The following is a 27,530-nucleotide window of genomic DNA, read 5'->3' as shown; positions in this document are numbered from 1 at the left end:
GTTAAAACATTTGCGCTTTCATTTATTCATTTAATTTTTTTTTACTTTATTTTCATTTTTTTAATAATATATATATATACAGTTGGAGGGGAGGAGGGAGAGAAGGTTGGGGTTTCACAGAATTTCACAATATATTATAGGGTTCCTTAACCAATGAATAGGTTCAGAACCACTGGTATAAACTGTTATTATCCTCTTCATCTGTAAAATTAACATTGATGTATTATTTCAATTTACCTGACAGCTTTTCGAAAATGTTGTCATTAAATGTAGTGACTCCTCACATTTAGCACAAAGAATAGCTTTCGAATAATAAGTTGCGTCAAATAATTGTCCCCGCCATTTTGCCACACTTAACCAACTCCATCATCTCTTCTACCCCTCCTATGCCACCCTCCCATGCCATCGCCTCCCTCCCATGCCAAACCTCTCATCTGATTCCTTCCAATCCCTTCCATGCCATTTCCATCCCAAACCCTCCAACAATCCCTCAAGGAAACACTGTTTCCAGCCAGGTTAACTTTGCTGTCGGGGTCCCCTTACCTTACACTGCTTCTGATCTCTACTAACGCCACCAACCCCTCCACCCCGCCAACCGTTGGCGGCTGCATGTGCATCAAGCGCTCCAGTCCTCCATGCACTCCACATGCCTCTCCCCGCACCATGCACCACCCATCAAATAAACCCACCAACAGAAACGCCAATTAGACTGACCAGCAGTCCAGACAGGCAAAAACTGAGTATTATTATTATTTATATATAAATCATCTCTGAATGTGATGCAGGTATACAACAAATACTGATCTGAAGAATAAATCAACCTTCTGTAATCATAGGAGGTAGAAACTTCCCACATAATAGAGAATAATTACTGTGTAGATCAATAATTAAATGCACATGTGCACGTATAATGTCTATTTTTCTTACTTTCCTGTTCAAAATAATTCAGGTAACTCCTCTCAACAAATTTTAATATAAAGTACCGTTAAGATTTTTTTTTTACTGATCTTTTTTATTGAAAGGAAATGACTGACTACAAAGAGAGCTTTCACAAGCACCCTGACTGATCACACATAGTGCTTCCGTGTCTGGAGAGGAGCATCTTCAACCTTGATAAGTTGCTCAGGAGGAGAAGGACATCTTCTTTCAGCAATGCTTCCTTTAATGTGGTCACTCCCGCTGATAGCTGCAATTATATACTTACCAGGTAAAAGAAATTCCCACTTTCTTGCAGTGTGATGCATCTGTGACTGACCCAGCCAGTTTACTAGTTATGCTAAGAGAGGGAAGTACAATCAGCAACTCCAGCCTGCCATACCCCAGAATGTTGGCAGCTTGCTCCAATTGATGGCGAGTTCCTGATCTCGGTCTCACTGTCAATTGTGGAATTGAGAATAGCAACACTTAAACAGAGACGGGGTGATGGAATTGGAATGTCAGTCAATGTTCAATTGATGGCAGAACAGGCTCGAGGTGCTGAATGTTTCTCTGTTCCTATGTCACGGAGAAAACCTGGTAAATTCAATGGTAAAAAGATATCTTTGCCCTTATTAAATGCACTTACGTGTCTCTCAGAAATATATTTGCATATAATGAATGCGCTTGAGAGTTTAAATGACTACCTTTCCATGTGTATTGCCTTGCATTATAATGTAGATAATGTTTTTATAATTTTTTCATTATTGTTTGTTATGCTGTTTGGTACTTCAATTTTGTCTGTAGAAATAACTCTTGTTTGTTTGCCCACACAATAAGTCACCAAACTCCAACAGTAACTAACTGAACTGATTTAATGAAGTAAGTCACAGAATATTATTAAATCAAATGTTTCAAAATTAGAACTTTTTTGAATTAAAGCTGACCAAGTTGAAATAATCTTAGATGGAAATAAAAGTTTTATGATAAGTGCTACACTGTATCTTATCTTAATTTATTAATACTTTATTTAATTAACTTAATAAACTTTAAAATAATATAATATCCCTAAACCTGTTGATGTAAATGCATTTATTATTATTTCCCTTTTAAAATTATTTAAAGAGGTGCTGTCAAAATCAGCTCTTAATTCCTTACGTTGTTTTCTTTGGCTGTCTTTACTTGAACAACAGTTTCTAGTTATTGAGATCTTTAGTGTCGAAATCATCCCAAGACACTTTACAGAGGTGTCAGAGGAATAAATGGTGAGTCAAAGAAGGATAGGTTAGTAAGGGTGACCAAAGGCTTGGTCAAGGAGGTGGGATTTAAGGAGGGTCCTAAAGTGAGGAGGAGAAGCAGGAGAGACAGAGAAATTTAGGGAAAGAATTCCTGAAATTTAGAGCTTGCTTGCTTAAGGTGCCGCCATGAATTCTGGCGCAAAAGAGAAAGGGGCTGCATTGGAGACTGGAGTTAAAGCAATGAGGAGTTTTGGGGAGAGGGCTGTATGAGTGGAGGATGTTCCAAAGATAAGTAGGGTGAGGTGTTTCATACATCAGGATGATAAAATTAAAAGGAACATTTTCAAGATTGGAAAACCAGGAGCTAATATAGGTTAACAAATCAGAATGATTGAGTTAAAACAGGACCATTGAGAATTAGCCCAAACATAAAGAGCAGAATGAGACCCATGTTAACAGGATCCACAGGATCCAAGCTGATTATTGAAGCTGAAACCCAGCGCACAGAGCTTTTCTTTATTGAGAGAGTTTATTGACTTGTTCAGTCTCACAGTTCTCCTCCCACACAACCCAGTGATCCAGCTCCCCTATTTACATGTGCTCAAAGACAATTAATACCCATCACCTATTTCTCTTAATCTTAACAATGTAATTGACATTAACAAACATTAACAATGTAATTGACAAGACATTAACAAACCTTGACTTGGTTCAAGTTCTCTCACTGGTTTAACAGGACTTTTAAAGCATTAAAGAGGGAAGAACACCTGAGAGTCTGCACAATGTCCTCTAAACCCAGAAATTTAAGTTAAAGGAATATTTTATGCCATCCAAGGCACTTTATAAAATTAACTTTTCTGAAATAGATTTGTGACAAGTATGGCAAATACTGTGATTTAAATTTCTAACAATTTTAAATTCACAGAAAATTGAAATTCAAGTCAATTTAAATTCATGTGACATTCGCAATAAATTTAAATCCACAGTAAATTTCAAATCAAGTTAAATATAAATTCACACTGAATTTAAAACTCTTGCATTTAAACTAAGCAAATTTAAATTCATGTTACATTAACTTCATAACTTAAATGCGCAAACATGGCAAAAATTTATTTGACAGGAGAAATTTCTGAATTTGAACTGAAACAGTATAGTCGTCATAATGTCTGACACTTGAGAAGAAAGTTTGGCCCGCAAGATACCAAAGGCTTTCTTCCAGAAGCAAAGAAACCCAATTTACTTCAGAATATATGCATTACATCAAGATTGTAGCTCATAAAACATTGGGGTAGCTTTTCTTTCCGTGCAGTGGTGTAAGATGGGTGATAGCGAATCTCGAGCCCCTGTTTACTTACATCCCTCCTCGTGTTCACCTCTATTAAAGTCAACAAAAGTCAAAATGGCAAGGGATGTAAGCCGGAGCGCTAATTTGCCGTCGCACAAAGTCAAAGTTTACCCCAATGTCCTTTATTTTCTATGGCTGGATGGTAGAAAATAAGTTGAAATTTGCTAGGATTTAAGCAGGCAGGTGGGCAGCATTTTAACATGGCCGATTTGCTTACAGGATGACAAATATTCAGAGTTGAGTCATTTCTAAACTGTTTGGGTAGAGAGAAAACCTGGGTGTATGCAGAGAGAGAGAGAGAGAGCTGCACGATACGAGGGTGAAGCACGGGTGGTTGCAGGTGCCAGTCTTGGGTGGTGCTACAAAATAATGAATCACGACGGCCAGGAAACACATATTGATGGTTTATCATTATTTTTGTTCTATTCGTTAAATAATCTGAGTGATATGACTGTTGAATTTTGCAACTGATGCATAGAATCATAGAATGATTACAATGGTTAAAATTCTTAAAGCTGCTGTCAAAAATATGCTTAATAAATTTGTATATCATCCTCGCATCGGGGCCATACTAATCTTCTCTCTATCGTTCCAAATTTAGTACAGCGCAGAATCGTGCCCATGCCAGCTCTCTGCAACAGCAACTCACCTCATCCCACTTCCCTGCTTTTTCCCCGTAGCCGTGCAAATTTTTTCTCTTCAGTTAATTATCCAATCGCCATTTGAAGGCTTCGATTGAATCTGACTCCAACACACTCTCAGGTAGTATATTCCAGATCCTAACCAATCAGTGGCATAAAAATGTTTTTCCTCCTCATGTCACTTAAAATCGGCGTCCTCTGGTTCTCAGTCCTTCTGCCAACGGGAAAAGTTTGTCCCCTTCTACTTTGGCCAGAGCCCCTCATGATCCATCCAATCTCCTCAATCTTATCTTCTCAAAAGAGAATGGCCCCAAGCATCTCCAATCTAACTGAAGTAACTGAATGTCCTCACGCCTGGATCCATTCTTGTAAATCTTATCCACACCGTCTCTAAAGCTTTCACATCCTTTCTAAAGTGTGGTGCCCAGAAATGGGCACAATACTCCAGTTGAGGCCGAACTAGTGTTTTATAAAAGATATATATGTTATGTATGTTTTATGCATAGCACTTTTATTATTTGACAAATACCATTCTCTGTGTTCCCAGCACACAGTCAAACATTAAGAATTGCTCCATTGTTTGCTTTTCCCTCTGTACTTTCTTAATTTGGGTCCTTTAACCTCTACCCCTCCCTTTCCCCAAACATCTTTTTTTGACTCCATGCAGCCTGAAAAACCAATCAATTAAAGATCTGGAACTTGATTCATTTTAAGTGGTGATATTAGGAAAGAGATATCATCCGAGTTCTTGCAACAAAAACATCTTGCATTTGTATAGTGCCTTTGACATAGTAAAACGTCCCAAAGCTCCTCATGGGAATCCTACCAAATGAAATTTGCTACCAAGCTGAAGAAAGGGAAATTAAGAGAGGTTGATCAAAATCTTGGTCAAAGAGATAGATTTCAAAAAGAAAGAAAGGACTTGCATTTCTATTGGGCCTTACATGAAGATAGGATGTCCTAAAACACAGCCAATTAAGTACTTCTCAAGTGTAATCACTGTTGTAATGTAGGAAATGCAGCAGCAAATTTGCACACAGCAAGTTGACAAACAGTAATGTGGTGAGGACAAGATATCTGTTTTAGTGACGTTGACTAAGCGATAAATGTTGGTTAGAACATTAGGGAGAACTCCCCTGTTCTTCTTTGAAATGGCACCATGGGATCTTTTGCATCGACTTGAGGGGGCAGAGGAGGCCTTGGTTTAGCATTGCACCTGAAAGATGGCACTCTGACAGTTCATCATTGCCTCCACTAGATACTCCACTAGAGCGTCACCCTTGATTTTTGTGCTCAGGTACGTGGAGTGGGAATGAACCTTCAGACTCAGAGATAAGAGCGCAACCAACAGAGCCACGGCTGACAGCTTAAGTAATGCCTTAAAGAAGGAAAACGAGGTAGAGAGGCAGGGAGGTTTAGGTGAGGAATTCATCACCCATTGCTTGACTTCGTTATGCAAATCATGGGAACAATTTAAAACCTAGGAGCTCAATTTGACCATTTCGGAATAATAGGATTTGAACTTTGGTTACCTGTCTCGATATCAGGGAGGACTTTCCTGTAAAATAGAGGAATGCCTATAGGTACAGACCATGCAATATTGGCTTTCTTGTCTGACTCATTACATTGACTAAATGGGGGTCATTTTGACTTTGGGTAATGCGCAGAAGGGAAAAACAGTAAAAACTGGGAAATAAGAATACTGGTCCAAACTGGTCTCGTATACCTTAAAGTGGAACGCCTGTAAAAACTGAGAAATAAGAGTACTGGGCAGAACTGTTTCCTTCCTTCTGGGTAGTGTAAAACAGGTGATATCACAAATGCTACACATTATTCACACCTTTTCTCATCTTCATTTACTTGATGTCACAAATACAGATTATCTGGTCATTATCACATTGTTTGTGGGAGATGCTGTGCTCAGGCTGGTATTTGATACATCGCAGCAGCAACCACACTTCAAAAGTACTTCATTGACTGTAAAGCACCTTGGGATGTCCTGATATCATGAAAGGCGCTATATAATACAAGTCTTTCTGTCTCTTTAAATGGTACTGAAAATGAGGGGAGCTGCATAACAAACACTGAATCTGATATCATTTGTTTTAAGCAATCACCCAAAGTCAAAGTTAGCTCTAATTTTTTTTAATTCCCTCACGGGATGTGGGTGTCACTGGCTAGGCCAACATTTACTGTCCATTCATATCTGCCCTTGAGAAGGTGGTGGTGAGTTGCCTCCTTGAACCAATGCAGTCCATGCGGTAATGGATGCAGCTCCAACAACACTCAAGAATCTCAACACCATCCGAGACAAAAGCAGTTAGGGAGGGAGTTCCAGGATTGTGACCCAGCAACAGTGAAGGAACGGTGACATTGTTCCAAGTCAGGATGGTGTGTGACTTGGAGGGGCACTTGCAGGTGGTGGTGTTACCATGTGTCTGCTGCCCTTGTCCTTCTAGGTGGTAGAGGTCGCAGGTTTGGAAGGTGCTGTCGAAGAAGCCTTGGTGAGTTGATGCAGTTCCTCTTGTAGATGGTACACACTGCTGTCACTGTGCGTCGGTGGTGGAGGGAGTGCATGTTTGTGGATGGGGTGCCAATCAAGCTGGTTGACTTTTCCAGGATGATGAAAAGCTTCTTGAGTGTTGTTGAAGCTGCTCTCATCCAGGCAAGTGGAGAGTATTCCATCACACTCCTGACCAGTGCCTTCTAGATGGTGAATATCTAGGGAGTGGGAAGATTAATTGGACCCCAAGAATAAGACATCCTTGATTAGAGGCAAAATTCAAACAACAAAATCATCACAGAGAGAATATCGTAGAGTCAAACAGCAGAGGATGAGGCCATTCACCCCATTGTGCCTGTGCAAGCTCTTTAGAAGAGCTATCCAATTAGTTGCAAACTGCTCCCCTAGGCCCAACTGTTCCATTTTCCATTGTAATATGATTCAATGCTTCGCAAAGTGTTACCCACTTAGACAATGACTAACTCAGAATGTTAAGAAAAACCCCTTTTAAGGTTAAGGTACCAGAGAGTTGCCAGTAATGACAGAACAATATCCACCCCACTTCCACTGTCCCCTTACAAAGAGGGTGGGGAGGAGAGAGTGGGGAAACTGAAAACAAATAGCGCAATTAATTGGATAGCACTTTCAAAGAGCTGGAACAGGAAAAATGGACCAAATGGCCTCCTTTTATCACTGCATGATTTTATGATTTTGGAATTAAAGTTTGCTTTTGAGTAAGGATGGTACATTTTCAGGAGCTTTGGGGCCCAAATATTCCTTTCGCTCCCTAGGGATTGTGAGTGATTTTGACCAAATGTTTCCACCCAAGTTGTGAAATGGAGTTGGAGGACACTGTAGGCTTCTACATTCATTTGCTCTAATGTTAAGGATGAGCAGCTGAAGCCCAGCTGTTTCAATGGCAATTTAGATGGTGAAGTACTTTAGAAACCAAAACCATTATTTTTACTTTGTATAAAAACAAAATGCTGCAGATGCTGGAAACCTGAGATAAAAACAGGAATGCTGGGAAAACTCAGCAGGTCCGGCAGCATCTGTGGAGAGAGAAACAGAGTTAACGTTTCAAGTCCGTATGACCCTTCTTCGGATCTTTGAGGAGAGATAGAAATGTGATGGGTTTTATGCTGTTGAAAAGAGGGGTGGGGCAGGTGAAGCAAAATAGAAGGACAGGGATAAGTGGAAGCTCAGGAGAAATTAAGCGACAAAGATGTCTTGGATACAAATAAAAGGGAGTGGTAATAAAGACTAAGGCAGGTGCTAGTAGTGGCATAAAGATCAGATAGCCCAAGGAGGTGTTAATAGCAGAACAAGGGTCAGCACTTTCTGAAAGCAAGAAGGGTCGTGTGGACCCGAAACGTCGACTCTTTTCTTCTCCACCGATGCTGCCAGACCTGCTGAGTTTTTCCAGGTAATTCTGTTTTTGCATGAGAATAAGTTACAGGCTGGCCCTGGGAGAGAGTGGGTGGGGGTGGGAAGAGGAGGGGGGGGGGGGTTGGGGGGGGGGGTGGGTTGGAAAATAAATCAAAATGCAGGACAGAGTTCATGGTCCAAAGTTGAACTCAATAGTAAGTCCAGAAGGCTGTAAAATGCCTAATCGGAAGATGAGGTGCTGATCTTGCGTTGGGCTTCACTGGAACGCGACTTGTTGTTCAGTTATTGCATTTCATTGGAATTTAATGGTACATATCTGTGGTAAGTTAGGGTTCTGCTCCTTAAATCGAACTTACAGAAACAGGCAGTTCAGCGGAACTGGGTTTATGCTCCATACCAGCCTCCTCCCACACATCACTCTTTATTCCTTTCTTCCTGTACTTATCCAGCTTCCTCCTTTAATGCATCGGAGCTATTTACTTTAATTACTCCTTGTGGCAGTGAGTTCTACATTCTAACCCCTCTCTGGTAATTAAGTTTAACTTGTATTTCTGTATTTTGTGGGTTAAAAAGATGAAGCCTGACTTTTGGTTTCACTTTAAAAGATGCCTGCATTTTAATGAGATCTTATGGCTCTTGTAGGGGAGTTAAAACAAACAAGGTAGAAGAAAAGGCTGGAATTTTATGGCCCCGTTGAGGTGGGTACAGGGCAGTAAAACGCAGCAAGCCATTCTAAACTCCATTGACTTTGGCAGGACCATAAAGTCCCACTGTCATAAAATTCCACCCAAACTGTGCTGTTGCCTAGCAACAGGAGTCCAGAGAGAGAGGCCCCACACACACACACACACACACACACACACACAGAAACTGAAGCAGTTTGAATTCAGTTGGCCAGTATGCTCTAAAGTTGAAAGGAGTTGCCAGCAGGAGCAACATAGGAGAGGGACAGATAGCAAGTCCCAAGCTAAGGTTGATACCAGCTGCCAGGAGAAGCTGGACAGGAGGGAGCTACAGGAAGCAGGTTTCCCCAAAGAACAGAAGAAAAGGAGCCCTGAGAAGACCTTCTAGTCAAAGGGAACAAACAGAAATCTGGAAAAGTGTCCTATTCAGTGAAATTAAGAGTGAGAAGCAGAGAAAGGCTCCAAGCTTAAAGGGAGAAAGCTGCAGGAAGCAGACTTAAAACAATATAGGCTTGTGGGAAGCCAGAAGATGCTAGGAGACAGCCAAAGGTCTGTAATTCTTTACTATGGGCATGCGAGGCAGTGGTGTTCTGTTGGCATGGCTGAGTCAGAGACAGAGTGTGTGGAATAAAGATTGAATGCATGTGGTGATCCAGGGGAGAGGAACATCTTAAGGAGAGTTCAAAGCGCAGGAGGTGGAGCCTTGTGGAAGGCATATGAGAGAAAGCATTAATTTGAGAGAAGATTCCAGAGGGAGTTCTTCAAGAGTGGAAATTGGAATCCCTCATGTGAAAGATGGAGTTCAATGAGACCGGTTGGCTCACACTGTGACAAGCGTCTGTGGGGGTAGGGGGGCGGTGTTAAGGAGAGATCTATAGCATCTGTTTGGGGTGACATCTGTCACTTGGTTTCAGAGTGAGGTGTGCCTGACCACAGGTTGCCTATTGGTTTGCATGGACTATATACTTACTGTGATCATTAGAGTATAAGATAGCTTTTGTAATTTGTGTTGTCCTTACAAGTCTATATATTTCTGTAAAGATATAGTTGTGGGTGAAGGAGCATTGTAATGTAGTTCATATTTTCTTGTTCAATAAATGTTATATTCTTTCGTTAAAAGTTCATCAGTTGACTCCTGTGACTCTGTTCAGTAGTCATTCTCCACATATCTAAACAAAAAAAAGTTAGGCTCTATCAAGCCGGGTTCTACCCTGAGATCTGGCTTGTCCAAAAGTAACATCAACTGGGATCATCACAGTGACTAACCTATCTTGATGCCCCCTCATTGTTAACTACCAAAAGTGGAAACATCTTCTCTGTATCTACCCTATCGAACCCTTTCAGGGTTTTAAAAACTTTTATCAAGTCAACCTCAGCCTTCTCTCCTCTGAGATAAAACCGCCACAAGGGCTGAATTTTGTCTGAGGATGGGAAATTAGGGTGCCGTGCCACTCGCCTGCCTGCCTCATAGTGTATTTACAAGCAGTGGAGGGGCCATCTGGTGGGCTGTCCACCCGTGGCACAATTGAAGCCCTTAAGTGGGCAATTACTGCCCAATAAAGCACCTCGCCCCACTGCCTTTCTAATTTAACAGGCAGCAGGAGAGGCCAATGCTCAAGGTGTTACTGGGAAGTTTAACCATGTGGGCTGCTGGCCCGGTTAAATTGGAGTGGGGGGGGGGGGGGTGGGAGGGGAATAACCTCTTGACGGGCCCCCGGTGCCAACCGGAGGCAGTTTTGCACCCCCCGACATCCACCCTCCCACTCTACCTTGCCCAACATGCCCCCACCAACCCCTCTCCCGAGGGCCTGTCAGCCTGGTTCCAGCGAGATCCCAGACCTGAACGTCCGTGTCCAGTGCTGAGCACCACCTCGTTGACCAACCTGCAGCACTGGCAGTGACCAGTACGTAGAAACATAGAAACTAGGAGCAGGAGTAGGCCATTCGGCCCTTCGAGCCTGCTCCACCATCTATTATGATCAAGGCTTATCATCCAACTCATCCTTGAAAACAACTCCTTCTTGAAAACTCCTGCTGGTGCTGGTGAGCAGGACTGCTGGCCTCTGACTGGCTGGCAGCTCCGTGATGCGGGACTTCCTTCTGGAGAGAAGTCCCGCCTCATATTAATTAAAGGGCCTGAAAGATTAAAAGCAGGGTGAGCCAGCTAAACACAGGCAGGATTACCCCCAATATTTACACTGGAGTGCTGAGAGCCCATCCTCAGAGTACAATTTCAATATCGCCTGATAGTTATAGCCAGTCCAATAGATCGATCACAAACCATGTGTTATCAATGAAGGCCTTTTATACGATGCTATCACTGCTCCAGTCAAGAACCAGTCCACCTCCCTCTTGAAGTTATCGATCATATTATAAGTAGTGCCATAAAACTGGATAATTAAGATCTTTTTCATAGTGCACTTAACTATGAAGGTTTTAATAATCTTCCCTTGTGAAATGTTGATTGGATTACATTTCCCAAATCTCTCATTCATCATTTTAATAATTTATTCATGAAAAGTAAGTTTAATGGCAGAACTGACAAAATTCTAACTGCCCTCCCACCAAGGCTCATTTAAACAGTTGTTATCCACAAAAGGTTATCATTATAATAACTCAACTGCTTTTCCTAGTCGTTTTTACCCGTTCAAATAATCTTTTAAAATTAATTTAACTAATGGCCTCTGATGGTTGTAACCAGGGCCAGGGGGGCTTTAAACTGAAGGAATTATTGGTTCTGGTGGCCCAAAGGAACAGGATTACCACACACAGTCAGGAGCTCTGAGAATTTCAGCAATTTTCTGAATCATTGGGTAGATATTAAAGGGATTTTACTGTCAGGTTACTCTAAGCGAGAGGTTTAGGCAAAAGCTTTCAAACGTAGCAAGTTGTTGTAACCTGGAATGTGCAGCCTGAAAAGGTGGTGGAAGCAGACTCAAGAATGACCTTCAAAAGGAATTTGTATAAGTACTTGAAAAGGAATAAAATACAGGGCTGAGGGAAAGAGTTGAGGTTGTGAGACTAATTGTCCAGCTCCTTCAAAGAGCTGGAACAGGCACATTGAGACCCCTGGCCTCTTCTGCTGTATAATCTATGATGTCTTACACTTCAATTGTGGAATCAAAACTAAGGTTATTGTCGCTTGTTTTATATCACCGTGGATTCTCAGGTCAGGTGTTTCTCACGTGTCAGTGCAGACTCGATGGGCCGAAGGGCCTCTTCTGCACTGTGTGATTCTGAGTTTTAGAGAGCAAGTAGTCTCACTAAATTACTATGTTGGTTATGGTGCTTTCCGAAGTGCAAGCCATTCTTTTTTGATGAGTGCCCTAGATAGATACTGAGAGGTTATTTGCAATATGTGTTATATAGATCTGACTGATCTTTAGGTGTGATAAAATGTTGTCATTCATGCAGACGGACATAATTAAGGGTGAACCTTGAATGAGTCTTCCACTTTAGAGATTAAAATCTTTGCTTTGGTTCTAATTATTTGCAGCTTGCGCATTTTTCTTTGCGCGCATGATCTAGGCTGACTCTCCCCGCGCTGTACTGAGGGAGCGCTGCCCTGTTGGAGGTGCCATCTTTTGGAGGAGGTGTTGAACCGTGTCTGCCCTCACAGGTAGATGCACAAAATCATACGGCACTACTTTGAAAGGGTGCAGGGGAGTTGTCCCAAGTGTCCCGGTCAACATCTGCTTAAACAACATTGCTGAACATACGAACATACGGGGCGTAACTTCCGACGGAGTGGCAATTGAGTCGGACTGCCAATAGGCTTGAAAGTTCTTACCTGAAAATCCAGCCAAACCTATCTCGCCCGACCTTCTGACTCAGGCTGTGCAGCGCGGCCCCAGGGACTAGAGTCGAGGGCTGCAAAGCTGAAGCTAAGTAAGCCACACCCACTTTTTTAAGGCACTAGCCACCTTAAACCGGGTATGTTTAAAGGCCCAGCCAAGTTTAAAGGTCTTTGACAAGGTAAGCGCATAAGGTAGACGGGTAGGATTTTGTGGGAGCAGGGGAGGTTGGGTTGGAAATTGAGGGAAATCCAGAGTTTAGGGTCCATGCAGCAGAAGGCACGACTGCTAATGGAGGAGTGATTAAAATCTGGGATGCTCAAGAGGCCAGAGTTGGAAGAATACAGATATCTTGGAGGGTTGTACGGCTGGAGCAGATTAGGGAAGGACAAGGCCATATAGGGGGATGTGAAAACAAGGATGAGAATTTTAAAATTGAGGTATTGTCAGATCAGGAGTGGTGAGGAGAGGGACAGTGTGGGTGGGCAGTGAGGAGAGGGACAGTGTGGGTGGGCAGTGAGGAGAGGGACAGTGTGGGTGGGCAGTGAGGAGAGGGACAGTGTGGTTGGGCAGTGAAGAGAGGGACAGTGTGGGTGGGCAGTGAAGAGAGGGACAGTGTGGGTGGACAGTGAGGAGAGGGACAGTGTGGGTGGACAGTGAGGAGAGGGACAGTATGGGTGGACAGTGAGGAGAGGGACAGTGTGGGTGGACAGTGAGGAGGGGGACAGTGTGGGTGGACAGTGAAGAGAGGGACAGTGTGGGTGGACAGTGAAGAGAGTGACAGTGTGGGTGGACAGTGAGGAGAGGGACAGTGTGGGTGGACAGTGAGGAGAGGGACAGTGTGGGTGGACAGTGAGGAGAGGGACAGTGTGGGTGGACAGTGAAGAGAGGGACAGTGTGGGTGGGCAGTGAAGAGAGGGACAGTGTGGGTGGACAGTGAGGAGAGGGACAGTGTGGGTGGACAGTGAGGAGAGGGACAGTGTGGGTGGACAGTGAAGAGAGGGACAGTGTGGGTGGGCAGTGAAGAGAGGGACAGTGTGGGTGGACAGTGAGGAGAGGGACAGTGTGGGTGGACAGTGAAGAGAGGGACAGTGTGGGTGGACAGTGAAGAGAGTGACAGTGTGGGTGGGCAGTGAAGAGAGGGACAGTGTGGGTGGACAGTGAGGAGAGGGACAGTGTGGGTGGGCAGTGAAGAGAGGGACAGTGTGGGTGGACAGTGAGGAGAGGGACAGTGTGGGTGGACAGTGAGGAGAGGGACAGTGTGGGTGGACAGTGAGGAGAAGGACAGTGTGGGTGGACAGTGAAGAGAGGGACAGTGTGGGTGGACAGTGAGGAGAAGGACAGTGTGGGTGGACAGTGAGGAGAGGGACAGTGTGGGTGGACAGTGAGGAGAGGGACAGTGTGGGTGGGCAGTGAGGAGAGGGACAGTGTGGGTGTGCAGTGAGGAGAGGGACAGTCGGGTCGGGTTGGGCCTTGGATGGGTGGTCCGGTCAGGTTTGGCCTTGTGGGGAAGCGGGGGGGGATCTGATTGGAAGAGCCTTGGTGGGGGTCAGTGGCATCTGGTCTGGGCTTGCGGGGGTTGGGGGTTGGGGGGGGGGTATCGGGGGTTGGGTTGGGAAGGGCCCTAGATGTGGGGGGTGGGGGGTGGGGGGAGGTGGGGGGTGTACGTGGTTGCACCTTGGGCTGGGCCTTTGGGAGTCCAGTTGGGTCAAGTCGAGCCTTGGTGTCAGATGAGGGGAGGTCAGGTTAGGGGGGTCAGACCTTGGGTGGTTGGGTCTGGTCAGGCCAGGCCTTGGGGGATTGTCAGGATTGGGGGGTTCCATGTGGGCAGGTGGTGGGGGGGGGGGGGGGGGGGGGAGCGAGGAGGTGGTGTGGGAAAGTCCCTTTGGGCAGAGGTGGTGGTTGGCGGGGAAGTCGTCAGAACAGTCGAGTGACATTTTGGGGGAGTCCCCTGTGGGTTTGGGGGCATGAGGTGAGTTCTGTGGTGGGGGGAATCAGTGTGGGTCTGTATAATAGTTACCCAGCAGCTAAAAGTGGTTTTAATTCTAACTTCTCCTGGGTAACTATTGATGTAACACAGTCGGAACCATCCAAAGTTTGAGATTTAAATCGCAATATTTGGAATGGTTCCCAGTGCAGGGCATTTGCCTGTGGGAAGTTTGCACTTCCCAGGCAATTGCCAAGCAATTCCCTACCTGGGAACTTCCAGAAAGGCGGGGGGGGAGTCCCTCCAGTACAACTCCCTCGAGTTTGGAAGTTACTGCCCATGAATTAGGAGCTCAGTCCCTCGAGCCTGCTCCACCATTCAAGTAAGATCATGGCTGATCTGATTGTAACCTCAGCCCCACATTCCCACCTACCCTCGATAACCTTTCACCCCCTTGTTAATCAAGAATCTATCTTACTTTGCCTTAAAAATATTCAAAGACTCTGCTTCCACCGCTTTTTGAGGAAGAGAGTTCCCAAGACTCAAGACCCTCTAAGAGAAAAAGTTCCCTTTGTCTCTGTCTCAAATGGGTGACCCCTTATTTTTAAACAGTGACCCCTAGTTCTATAGATAAGGCAGATTATTCGATCGTTGTCACACTGCTGTTGTAGAGAGGTTTCCGTGTGCAAAGTGGCTGCTGTGGCACAGCAGTGAAGACACTTCAGAAAGTACTTCATTGACTGTTGGGATGTCCTGAGGTGGTGAAAAGTGCTATATAAATGCAAATTCTACCTTTCCCCTTTAAGACTATGTTTGTAAATGAATACAGGCATTGATCATCTATCCATTAGTTGGTGTCGTACACAGTAGATTGGAAATACTGAAAGCTGATTCAAAGTCCCATTTCACTCCCATTTGCCTTTCACTCCACACCTTCTCAGGTTATGAAGGCAATGTTTCAGTGTCACAGCATCCCAGAGAAATCACTGCGTCAGTCGGAATGACAGCCACGATCGCTTGCACGGCGCAGTACCACAACGGAGTCCCTGACCACACGGACATGTACTGGTACAAAGGCCTGAAGCAGAATCACCTAATCATGGCCTTTTCAAAAGACTCCGATTCCCTGTCTAGTCAAGATGGGCGCCTATACGTTTGTGGCAATCTCTCCAAAGTTTATAACATCCTGGTCATAAACAACCTGACAGTGAATGACTCCGGAGATTACATGTGCGAAGTATCAGTCTCCCTACCGCCTCCTCATGTGAGTGGATATGGAGAAGGCACTAGATTAACTGTGCGCGGTGAGTAAAACAGACACAGTCGTGTCTTAATGGCATCCTTTGTGGGTTTGTTTAAAGCATGTTTCGTGATAAACCTGCAGTGCTATTTTGTCGGGTGATGGACAAGTGAGAATTTTGGCAGAATAGGATGTTACTGACAAAGATTTTGATGAGCTACCTGGCCTTTCAGATGGGATGGTTTTTGGGCTGGTGAGACCAAGGGTGAAGAACTGAGGAAAGGAAATGGGAATGTGGGAAACACATGATGGTGCGTGTCCCACCCTTTAATAGTTCCACAGTAACCTCTTAAAAAAACTCTCTGGTGCATAACAAAAATTTAAGTTACAAGGGAAGGATTAAGGAATTTGAGCCTGTTTCTTTTACAGAGGGGACCTCAGGGTAACCCAACTGAAGCTTTCATGATTACAACAGATGTTGAAAAAACCAATCCTCCAATATGATCTTCCTCCTTCAGATGCAATGCCCTAAGAGGGCATTGGTGACCATGGACTGCCATTGGATTGGTCCATGATGATGCTTGGCAAAGTATTGCTGTGGTTTGCCATTGCCTCCTACAGTATAGCTGACCAAGAAACCATCCCACTTTTACCACCTGCCATCAGGCATATCAGAAGGATTTGCAGGCTGTTAATCAACTTGCCTGGCTACATTATGAACATACCCCCTGTGGCCTGATGTGGGACTTGAACCTGGAGCTTCTGGCCCAGAGGTAGGGACACGACCACTGCACCACAAGACCTCCCTCTCCAGTATAATGGCTCTGCCAAAGAGCCAGAACAGGCACAATGGGCCAAATGGTCTCCTTCTGAGATGTATCTTACTTTGGTCAAAGGTTCAAATGCCAAGTTAAAAACTGGGAAGTTAAAAGGTGGAAATTTAGGGCGGTTCATTCCAGCCTAAATCAATGAAATAGAGGAATGATTTACTCAGAAAAGCTGTTGAAGTGGACAAGGTCAAGAGTAAAAAACTGCAGATGCTGGAAATCTGCAATAAAGGCAGAAAATGCTGGAAATACTCAGCAGGTCAGACAGCATCTGTAGAGAGAGAAAGAGAATGGACATTCCATCTGTTCAAAAGGCAATTAATCACTCTTCCATGGAGACAATTGAGGGGAATAGTGGGGAAGTGGATAGGTTTTTTTTTAACTCATTCAAGGGATGTGGGCATCGCTGGCTAGGTCAGTCTAATTGCCCTCGAGAAGGTGGTAGTGAGCTGTCTTCTTGAACAACTACAGTTCTTGTGATATACTTATTCCCACAGTGCTGTTAGGGAGAGAGTCCCAGGATTTTGACCCAGCAACAATGAAGGAGCAAGTCAGGATGTTGTGTGACTTGGAGGGAAACGTGGAGGTGGTGGTGTTCCCATTGCACCTGATGTCCTGTTCTGCTAGGATAGAGGCATGGGTTTGGAAGGATTGTCAATGAGAAAGGCAGGGTTATTGGGTGTAGTGACATTTTCTGCTAAAATTTCTTACAATTTATTTTCAGAGTCAAATTCATGTGAGACATCGAAGAACCCCAAACAGATGTGGAAAAACATTGTTATCCTGGCCATTTTAATCTATAGCCTAGCTGTCACTATAATGATGGTAGTACTCGGTGTAAGTAATTTAAAACAAATTATTATTGCAATTGTTCATAGTGTTGTCGAGCATTCGTCTGTTGCTAACTATCAAGTTGTCAATATAAACAGCACAATTGCTCAGATCTGCAATTACTTTGTTTGTCAGTCTTTGAAATGTTGCTGGTGCATTTTTCATACCAAACAGTATGACTTTAAACTGATACAATCCATCTGGCGTCACAAAAGTCGATATCTCCTTTGCTCTCTCTGATAATAGTACCTGCCAATACCCTCTCAGCAAGTCAATCTTTGTGATAAATTTTGATTGTCCTACTTTCTCAATGCAATCTTCCCACTGTGGTATAGGATATAAATCCGCTTTTGCCACCGCATTGACCTTTCGATAGTCCACACAGTCTTTGTGTTCCATCCAGTTTCAGTACTATCACAATGGGCAAACTCCAGCTACTGCAACTAGACTCAATGATGTCATTTTGAAGCGTGAATTCAATTCCTTTCTGTATTTGTGATAACTTTGCCGGATTTAATCTATAGGGTTGTTGCCTTATTGAAGATGAAACTTCTACACACACATCATGTATAGCTAAATTTGTCCTCCCCAGCTTATTCCCACAAATAGCTTTGTGTGACTGCAATAGCTTCTCCAAATCACTTTGACACTTGTCTGAAAGGTAACTTAATATTATGTTTAAATTTTCAAGTACCCCCTCATTATCTAATTTGATTAGATGAAAATCAATTTCAGAACCCTTCATTTCTACCCCTTTCTCTTTATCTACCACCACTAATATCTCCTTTTGGCCCTCTTCCCTATGAAAGTACTTTTTAAGCATATTTACATGACACACTCTCTGTTTCTTCCTTCTATCTGGAGTACTTATTAAATAATTTACTTCACTCAGTTTCTTTTCAATCTTGTAAGGCCCACGAAACCTTGCCTTTAATGAGTCACCCAGTACTGGTAACAAAATGAGTACTTTTCCCCCAGCAACAAATGTATGAGCTGTAGCTTTCCTGTCTGCTTTCACTTTCATCACTTGCTGTGATATCTTTAAATGTTCCCCAGCCAACTCACATGCTCTGTCCAATCTTTCTCTGAAATTTGATACATAATCCAGGAGAGCAGTTTCCAAATTTTGACCCACCAATTTCTCATAAATCAGTTTCAGTAGCCCTCTTACCTCATGACCATAGACTGGTTTGAAAGAACTAAATCCAGTCGATGCATTAGGATAGTCCTGGCTATATGCCCTCTTCATAGTTTTTAAAGTTTGATGCCATCTTCCCAAAGCCCCTTGTGATTCAGGAGGATAAGCCATTGACTTAAACTATTTTATCTCCAAACTGTTCATTACTATCTTAAACAACTGTGACATGAAATTTGAACCCTGATCTGATTGTGTTTCTTTTGGTAAACCATATCTTGTTAAAAATTTAGTTAACTCTTCCACAATTCCCTTTGTTGTAATATTTCTCAAAGGTATCACTTCTGTATTGGACACATCCATTATTGTCAGTAAGTACTGATTTCCACTTTTAGTCTTAGGGAGGGGTCCTACACAATCAATCATGACCCTGGTAAAAGGTTCTTCAAATGCTTGAATTGGAATTAAAGGTGCCAGCTTAATCACCACTTATGGTTTCCTTATCACCTGACATGCATGGCATGCTCTACAGAACTTGAATACATCTCTATACAACCCAGGCTAATAAAAATGGTTTTGTATTATTTGTCTTGTCTTTCTAATTCCTAAATGTTCCCCCATTGGAATTTCATGAGCTATTCTCAGGATCTCATTTCTATATCCAAATGGTATAACAATCTGATGCACTTCCCTCCAGTTTTCATCTGCTGAAACATGATACAGCCGCCCCTTTCTCATTAATACATTATCCTTACAATAATAACATTCTGGAATACATTCTGCCTCTGTTTCTGAGTAAGCTGTCTGATATAACTGTTTTATCTGTGGATCCTTTTTCTGCAACTCTACCAACAACCTTGAGCTAAATACCTCAGCTGTATTATCCTCCATTCTTTCTTCCTGAACAATCTTATCAAAAACAATATCAGCTAATTAAACTTCAACACCTTCTCCCTGCCTTTTAACTTCCTGTTCTTCCTGTTTCAATTTGTGAGCCTGTGATCTTGTCATCACATAATCTGGAAACAATCCAGGATGCTAATTCTGCAACACTTCTGCTGAAAGCACCTCTACAGGCTGCTCAACTACCATAGGCATCACCCACATTTGTGACCCAGCTATATCATTACCTAAAATAAATTTAACCCCTGCAATGGGCAATTTTTCCATTACTCCAACAATCACCTCACCTGTTTTCCACTTACTCTTTAAATTTACCTTCCGCAACGGAATAAGTTTAGCATCTCCATGAACCCCACTTAATATTATCACCTGTTCCTGCAATACTCCTTCTGAACAATAAATATCACTATCCCACAACATTAAGGATTGACTAGCCCCTGTGTCTCTTAAAATTTTAATATCTTTACCTACTCCACCCTGTACACATGGAAAGACTTTCCCTTCGCACATAAATTCTTTAAACATTTCTGCAACCTGCTCCTCAGAACTCCCTTGGGTAAATTGTGAACACATTCCCACTTCTTTACCTACCACATATTCCTCCTGTTTTACCTGTACATAAACCACTGGTTTTTCCTGTGCCTGAACATCAGAACCCACAGTAATTCTACTTCCAGAAATTTTCTGCATCCCAATAATCCCAAAAGATTTTCCCTATAATTTCCCACACACGGAATTCATGTGCCCAACTTTATTACAATGAAAACATCTCAATTTTCGAGTGTCACTTCTACCCTCAGCACCTTCCTTTTTATTCTGAAAAAAGCTTCCTGGGAATTTCCACCTACTCCTTTTCTTTCTTGATTACCCACTTTCCTTTCAACTTCCCACTTTCTATCCTTCTCTGATTTAAAAAGGTAATGAAAAAAGGTTTAGCTCTATGAACTAGCTCATAATCATCAGCTATCTCTGCTGCTTGTCTTACCATTTGAACACTGTTCCTCCACATGAGTTCTCAGTACCGAAGGAATTGAATCTTTAAATTCTTCCAAAAGAATTACTTCTCTAAGAGCTGCATATGTTGTCTCTACTTTTAATGCCCGTATCCACCGGTCAAAATTACTTTGTTTTATGCTCTCAAACTCAATATAAGTTTGCCAAGGCTGCTTCCTCATGTTCCTAAATATCTGCCTGTATGCCTCAGGAACCAACTCATATGCACTCAAAATAGCCTTTTCTACCACATCATTGAACACTGACATTTCTTCTCATGTGCTCTACCCACCAACCTAGATTGTAACAACAATGTCCAGTTTTCCTGTGGCCGTTTCAACTGTTTAGCTATCTTCTCAAATGAAGTAAAGAACTAGTGTCATATATCACTTCCAACTTCAAATGTTGTGCTATCACTTCAACTATGTCTGTTTTCTCTGCCCCTACAGGTAACTTCAACTGCAACTTATCCGCCAACACTGTTAACTTACCCTTAGATACTTTTTGTAACCCATTCAGAGTTATATCTTCTACTTCCAACAAAGTTTTAGCCATGGATACAGCCATTTTTGCAGTCTCACCACTTCAAAAAGTACTTCACACCAACTCCTAAATTCAAAGTGCTTCTCGTACTCATAACCTTAAGATTCACCAACTCCTAACCAATCAAGGAATTTCAAATATCCCGCAAAGAGTCCACAATTTGTTAGGACATGGCAGATGATGCGCGCCAGGTGGATCTACGCGGGAAACTCGATCACGCGGTCACGACTGTTTTGCAATTTGTATTTTATTTCAAGATGCGTGCCCTGAATTCAGAAGTAATAAGACTACCACGACTTCAGAGGTTTTTAGAAAATTAAATTAAGCATTATTAACAAAAGAAAAGATTTCAAGCACATACACAGATCTACAAATTACTGTTATAATAACTCCTAAAACCCCTAATTAACCTGGCTCCCAGTTACACCTTCACTGTGGCAACAGTAAAAAACAAATAGATTTAAACAGACCCAGGCAAAGCAACACGATACCCTGGACAGTGATATTCAAAGTGAGTTTTCTCAGCTTTGGTTCCTGTCGACAGCAACTTGATACACTGAGGCTGGAGGCTTTTCACACTTGTGTTAGATCTTAGAACGCCTTCTCCTCTGACACATAGCCTCATCTCCTTTATACATGTTTCTCCCTTTTTAATGCAAATTTCATTGTTTCAACATGTCTTTGGAACTTTACCTTTCTCATAATATAGATCTTTTCATAGTGCTCATTTTATCAGTAACCTTTGGGAGAAATAAACACACTGTTTGGCTTAGCATCTTCTGGCTAGGTGTAAGATCTTACCATCTCGTTAGAATTTAAACTAACCTAATTTATCCAAAACTGCAAATTTTCTTTACACCTCACATTCTAAAACTTCAGCCATGTTTATGTATTTAGCATTTCAAACCTAGCTTCTTTTTGATGACTCAAAGCCTCCAGACCAGCTGTCTCCAATCAATTAAATCCCACACACGCACACACACGCACCAAGAAACTATCCAAACCCCACTACTAACCTAACATTTACAATAAATCACAATAATATTATGAGAATTATTACATTTTCATGACAATTCTCTTGACAAAAATGCATAACCTCACACTTACCCACATTGGCACATTACCCACATACCCCTTCTGCCACCTTGTTGTCTATTCAGTTATCCTGTCTATATGTCTTTGCAGCTTTTTGTGTCTTCATCGCAGCTTGCATTCCCACCTAGCTTTGTATTGTCAGCACATGGTGTGCAGTGGTTCAAGAAGGTGGCTCACCACCAGCTTCTCAAGGGCAATATGGATGGGCAATAAAAATGCTGGTCTAGGCAGCGACACCCATGTCCAGTTAAAAGAATTTTGAAAAACTACCTTATATTTTTGGTCCAGTTTTGCTTTCTCCCATAAGTGGAAACGTCTTCTTGAAGTCTACACTATCAAACCCTTGCATAATGTTGAAGACATCTATTAGCCTTCTCTTTATAGATTCATGAGGGGCTTCTCAAATGGCTCAACAGACAAAGGCACTGAGTCAGTCAGGTGAAAAAGGTTCCAGACATGATCCCTGACCAAAGTCGAGATGACAAAACAATGGTGCTACAACTGACGCAGTGCCTCCTGGGTTAAGCAGAAAATGAATGTACCTGGTGGCTGATGAATAACTAAGTAATACACTTGTATGAGCATTGGCTAAGGAAACAAATTAGATTCAACCAGGATGCACCCCCCCACCCCCCAATTGATGAATTGACTACAACAACAACTTGCACTTGTATAGCACCTTTAAAAAACAAATGTCTCAGGGCACTCACAGATAACCACATGGAAAATGGACATGGGAATCAGGAAAGAGGAGGGGTGAGCAGCAACAACAGCTTGCATTTAAAAAGCACTGTTAAAATGGTAAAACATACTAAAGTACCTCATAGCGTTATAAAACAAAATTTGACAGCAAGCCACATAAGGAAATATTATGACAGTTGGCCAAAAGTTTGGTCAAGGAGGTAGATTTTAAGGAGTGTCTTAAAGGAGGAGAGAGAGAGAGGTGAAGAGGTTTAGGGAGACAATTCCAGAGCTTAGGGCCTAAGCAACTGAAAGCACGGCAGCCAATGGTGAAACAATTAAAATCGGGGATGCACAGCATTAGAGGAGCACAGATACCTAGTATGGTGGTAGGGCTGGGAAGGTTACAGATATAACGAGGGGCAAGACCAGAGGGATTAATTTGAAAATAAGGATGCGAATTTTAAATTCCAGGCATTGGCAGGCCAGGAGTCAACATAGATCATCAAGCACAAAGGTGATAGGGAGCGAGATTTGTTACGAATCAGAATCTGGCAGTAGAGTTTTGGATAACTTACATGGAATGGACAATAGGAGGCTGGACAGGAAAGCATTGAAATAAGTCCAGAAAAAACAAGTACATGAATGAGGGTTTCAGCAACAGATGAGCTGAGGCAGGGGAGAATATTATGGAGGTGGGAGTAGATGGTCTTGGTAATGGAACAGGTATGTGGTCAGAAGCTCAGCTTGAGGCAAACAGTCTGGTTCAACTTCAGAGTTTTTCCAGGGAGAGGGGTGAAGTTGGGACCTAGTGTTGAAAAGGTGAGTGTTGAGGAGGTTTTTAAAAAGAGTGCAGAGAACTGGAGTAACAGAGAGATTTAGAGAAGGAATTCCAGAGAGAAGTACCAAGGCATCTGAAGGTTCACCCGCCAGTTAGAAGGTTAGGAGAGAAAAGGGAAGAGGTATTGAACAAGGGGCCAGAGTGAGAGGAATGTAAAAATGTGGAGAGAATGCAAAACTACAAGAAATTACAGAAATAGGCTGCAGTCAAGCTGTTGAGGGATTGGTCCGATGTCTCATAGCTATACCCCCAACATGTCAGTAATCGGAGATGGAGGAGGAAAGAAAACTGGCGGAAGTGATAGTCATGTACAAGATAGTACAGATGCTGTAAATCTGAAATAATGACAGAAAACTTTGGAAATACTCAGCTGGTCAGGCAGCATCTATGGGGTGAGAAACAAAGTTAATGTATCAGGTCGACAACCTTTCATCAGAACTGGGAAAAGTTAGAAATGTAATAGGTTTTAAGCAAGGAGAGGGTGGACAAAGAACAAAAGGGAAGGTCTGAGGCTGGGTGGAAGATAGGAGGCATGAAATGACAAAAGAGTTGATCGCGCAGGCCAAAGGGAGTGATAATGGAACAAGTAAAGAAATAAAAGATGTGTCTAGCAGTGGTGTGAATGGCAGAATGGTGAACAGCTGCCATCAGGAAGCGAAAGTAAAAAGAAAACCAAAACATGCAATAAAAAGGGAAATAAAATGGGGGAAGAGGCTACAGTCTGAAATTATTAAATTCAGTGTTGAGTCCAGATGGCCGAAAAGTGTCTAATTGAAAGATGAGCTGCTATTCCTCAAGCTTAGGCTGAGCTTCACTGGAACACCACAGGAGGCCGAGGACAGAGGGGTCAGTGTGGAATGAAAATGACAGGTGATGGTCAGTAAGCCTTATACAGTGGTTCACGGGCAGCTCTGGGCACTTGCTCTGGTGACGAACATTAGAATCTGGAGGTATTACTCTAGTCACCACCTTCTCAATGAATTTCTGGCCTGCACAGCATTGTGAGCTTCTGCAATCAGGCAGCTTGTCCGTGCCACTTTTGTATAGTCCAGGGAGGATGTTTCCCCTGGCTGAAAATGGGGGGCGCGGGGTTTAGAACCAGGGGACACAGTCTCGGAATAAAGGGTAGACCGTTTAGGGTGAGATGAGGAGGAATTTCTTCACTCAGAGGGCGGTGAATTTTTGGAATTCTCTATCTCAGAGGGTTATGGAGGCTCAGTTGTTGAGTACATGCAATTGATAGTATTCTGCACATTAAAGACATTAAGGGATATGGGGATAGTGCAGGAAAATAGCACAGAGGTAAAAGTTCAGCCATGATCCAGTTGAATGGGAGAGCAAGCGCCAGGGGCCAAATGGCCGGCTCCTGCTCCTATGTTCTCTGTGCTACATGAGGAGTTTTAGGGAACACAACACAGGCAGGTAGAAGTTGAATCATATTTGGAACAGTTTCTCTTGATTCAGTCTCAATGAATACAACTGCATAATATGAGAGAGTGGTGAAGGCACATTCAATTGTGGTTTTCAAAAGAAAAGCGGATAATTATCTGAAGAGAAAAAAATATGCAGGGCTACAGAGAAAAGGTGGGGGAGTAGGAGTAGGAAGTTTACTCTTGCAGAGAGGCTGCACAGAAACAATAGGCCAATGGCCTGCTTCTGTGCTGTAACCATTCTATGATTCTATATTTGCTCTCATTTGCAAGATCATAGAACCATAGAATGATACAGCACAGGAGGAAGCCATTCAGCCCATCTTGCCCCTGTCAGCTCTTTGATCCAATTAGCCAGGCTTCCCTGTTCTCCTAGAGCCCTGCAATTTTTTTTCCCAAGTATTTATCCAATTCCCTTTTGAAAGTTATGATTGAACCTGCTTCCAATGTGCTTTCAGCCAGCTACACAAAAAAAATTCTCACCTCTGATTCCTTTGCCAATTAATCCATCTCTTTGGATTCTGCCTTGTAACTCACTGTCAGCCTTCTATTGCCCAGAGCTTATGTAGCCTAGGACCTGCTAATAAAAAAAAACTAATATAAAAATCCTAGTCATGTGCTCTCACAGCCCACACAACAAACTTTGTTGCAATGCAAAATACTCTTCCAAGAAAGAGAAAGCTAATTATTTCACCAAGTTTTCGCCTTGAAGCCCTTCAGTTACTAGTTCTTGTCCTCTGGTTGACCTCAGAGCTTGGCCACAGCTATACTTTACCAGATATACCTCTTTAGACCACTTCCGCATATAGAGAGAGAACCAGAGGAATAGTCTTAAAGGGGTAGTCCAAGCTGGGTGCTAAAGATCGCCACCCTCCCATTGACCTTAGACCATTCAAGAACAATGCCACACAAGATCCACTGTTATATATAGAATACAGTCTTCGATATATGTAAAATACAGTGCATGGAATTAAAACAGTAAATGGTATACATAAAATACACCAGACTATATCTGCATATAAAAGTTAAAAGATGTATAACTGAATTTAACTTGGTAGAAATAGCAGGTAAAGTGTAATGCTTGTGTGTGACATTGCTTTGGTGACTATCTTTATTGACTTATTTAAAATAAACACGTTAATGCCTACACTAAATTAATGGACAGAAGAACATCATATGAACATACTAAGCATTTTAGACATTAATATTACTAACAAAAACATAGGGAATAGGAGCAGGAGTAGCCATTCAGCCCCTCGAGCCTTCTCCGCCATTCAACTAGGCCATAGCTGATCTTCAACCTCAACGCCATTTAATCGCACTATCTCCATATCCTTTGATGTCTTTAATATCCAGAAATCTATCGATCTCTGTCTTGAAGATATTAATGTCTGAGCCTCCACAGCCCTCTGGGGTAGAGACTTCCAAAGATTGAACATCCCAAGTGAAGAAATTCCTCCTCATCTCAGTCCAAAATGGCCTCTCTCGTATTCTGAGACTGTGTCCCCTGGTTCTAGACCACCTGCGCCCCCGCTTCCTGCATCTACCCTGTCGAGCCCTGTAAGAATTTTGTACACTTCAATGAGGTCACCTCTCATTCTTCTAAACTCTAGAAAATACAGGCCCAGTCTCCTCAATCTCTCCTCATTGGACAGTCCCGCTTTCCCAGAGATTAGTCTAGTGAACATTCGTTGCACTCCCGCTATGGCAAGTAATGTTTTAAATATGTGGGAGATATTTATTTTGTTCATATAACCATTAAGGCAGTGTAAAGTGAGGGTTATGACATTTAGTATTGTACTGATACTGCAACTGAAATTCATTCCAGGTCCTCCTGTGTGGTCGTAAACATCCTGAGAGCAAATTGAATCCTGAAGAAGCATCCAGGTGCCAAGAGGAATCTCACCGAAATACTTTCAGAGGACATACAAGGCCTCTGAGTACAGACCGGGCCAGGGAGATACATAATCAGGAGTATGAAGACATGGCACTCATCAGAGCCGTACGTCAGAAACCAGAATAATAGAGGAATACAAACTAATGGTGCAGATCCTACAGGCATTTGTAGAGCTATGTTATCAATAATAAGTATTTGTTGCTCATTCTTCTGTATATACTTCGTAGAATTTATTTTTAACTGTATAAATCTTTATTTGGTATAGACTGGTGAATGTCATAGTGAGGTATTTTAAATTGGAACTATATTAGTGAGGGAGCTATGATTAACATGCATCGCTACATTGAGGAAAAGACTGGCATGGCAATGAACTAGAATTTTACAACACAGGAGGCTATCTGAAAGAGCTATCCAATTAGTTCCACTCCCCTGCTCTTTCCCAATAACATAGAGTGGTTACAGTACAAAAAGAGACTGTTCAGCCTGTCGTGTCTGTGCTGGCTGTCTGCAAGAGCTATTCACCAAGTGCCACTCCCCCGCCTTTTCCCTGCAACTCTGCAAATTTTTCCTTTTCAGATAATGATCCAATTCTCTTTTGAATGCCTCGATTGATCCTGCCTCCACCACACTCTCAGGCAGTGCATTCCGGATCCCAACCACTCGCTGCATTAAAAATCTC

At 42.7% G+C, this 27,530-nt stretch overlaps 1 pseudogene and 1 gene segment (V, D, J or C); one reads left to right on the top strand and one right to left on the bottom strand.

Moving 5' to 3' along the window:
* The first annotated feature begins 1,006 nt into the window (after positions 1-1,006).
* On the top strand, positions 1,007-27,068 carry LOC144682588 (Ig kappa chain V-III region MOPC 321-like). The segment is given in 4 exon segments: positions 1,007-1,207; positions 15,377-15,739; positions 17,227-17,339; positions 26,783-27,068. Coding segments are annotated over 4 exon segments (726 nt in total).
* LOC144683144 (U6 spliceosomal RNA) lies at positions 4,022-4,117 on the bottom strand (annotated as a pseudogene).
* Positions 27,069-27,530: the final 462 nt, after the last annotated feature.

Source organism: Cetorhinus maximus, chromosome 7, assembly GCF_964194155.1.
Source record: "Cetorhinus maximus chromosome 7, sCetMax3.hap1.1, whole genome shotgun sequence".
Classification (NCBI taxonomy): Eukaryota; Metazoa; Chordata; class Chondrichthyes; order Lamniformes; family Cetorhinidae; genus Cetorhinus; species Cetorhinus maximus.
This window is presented reverse-complemented; position numbering and strand designations above follow the sequence as displayed.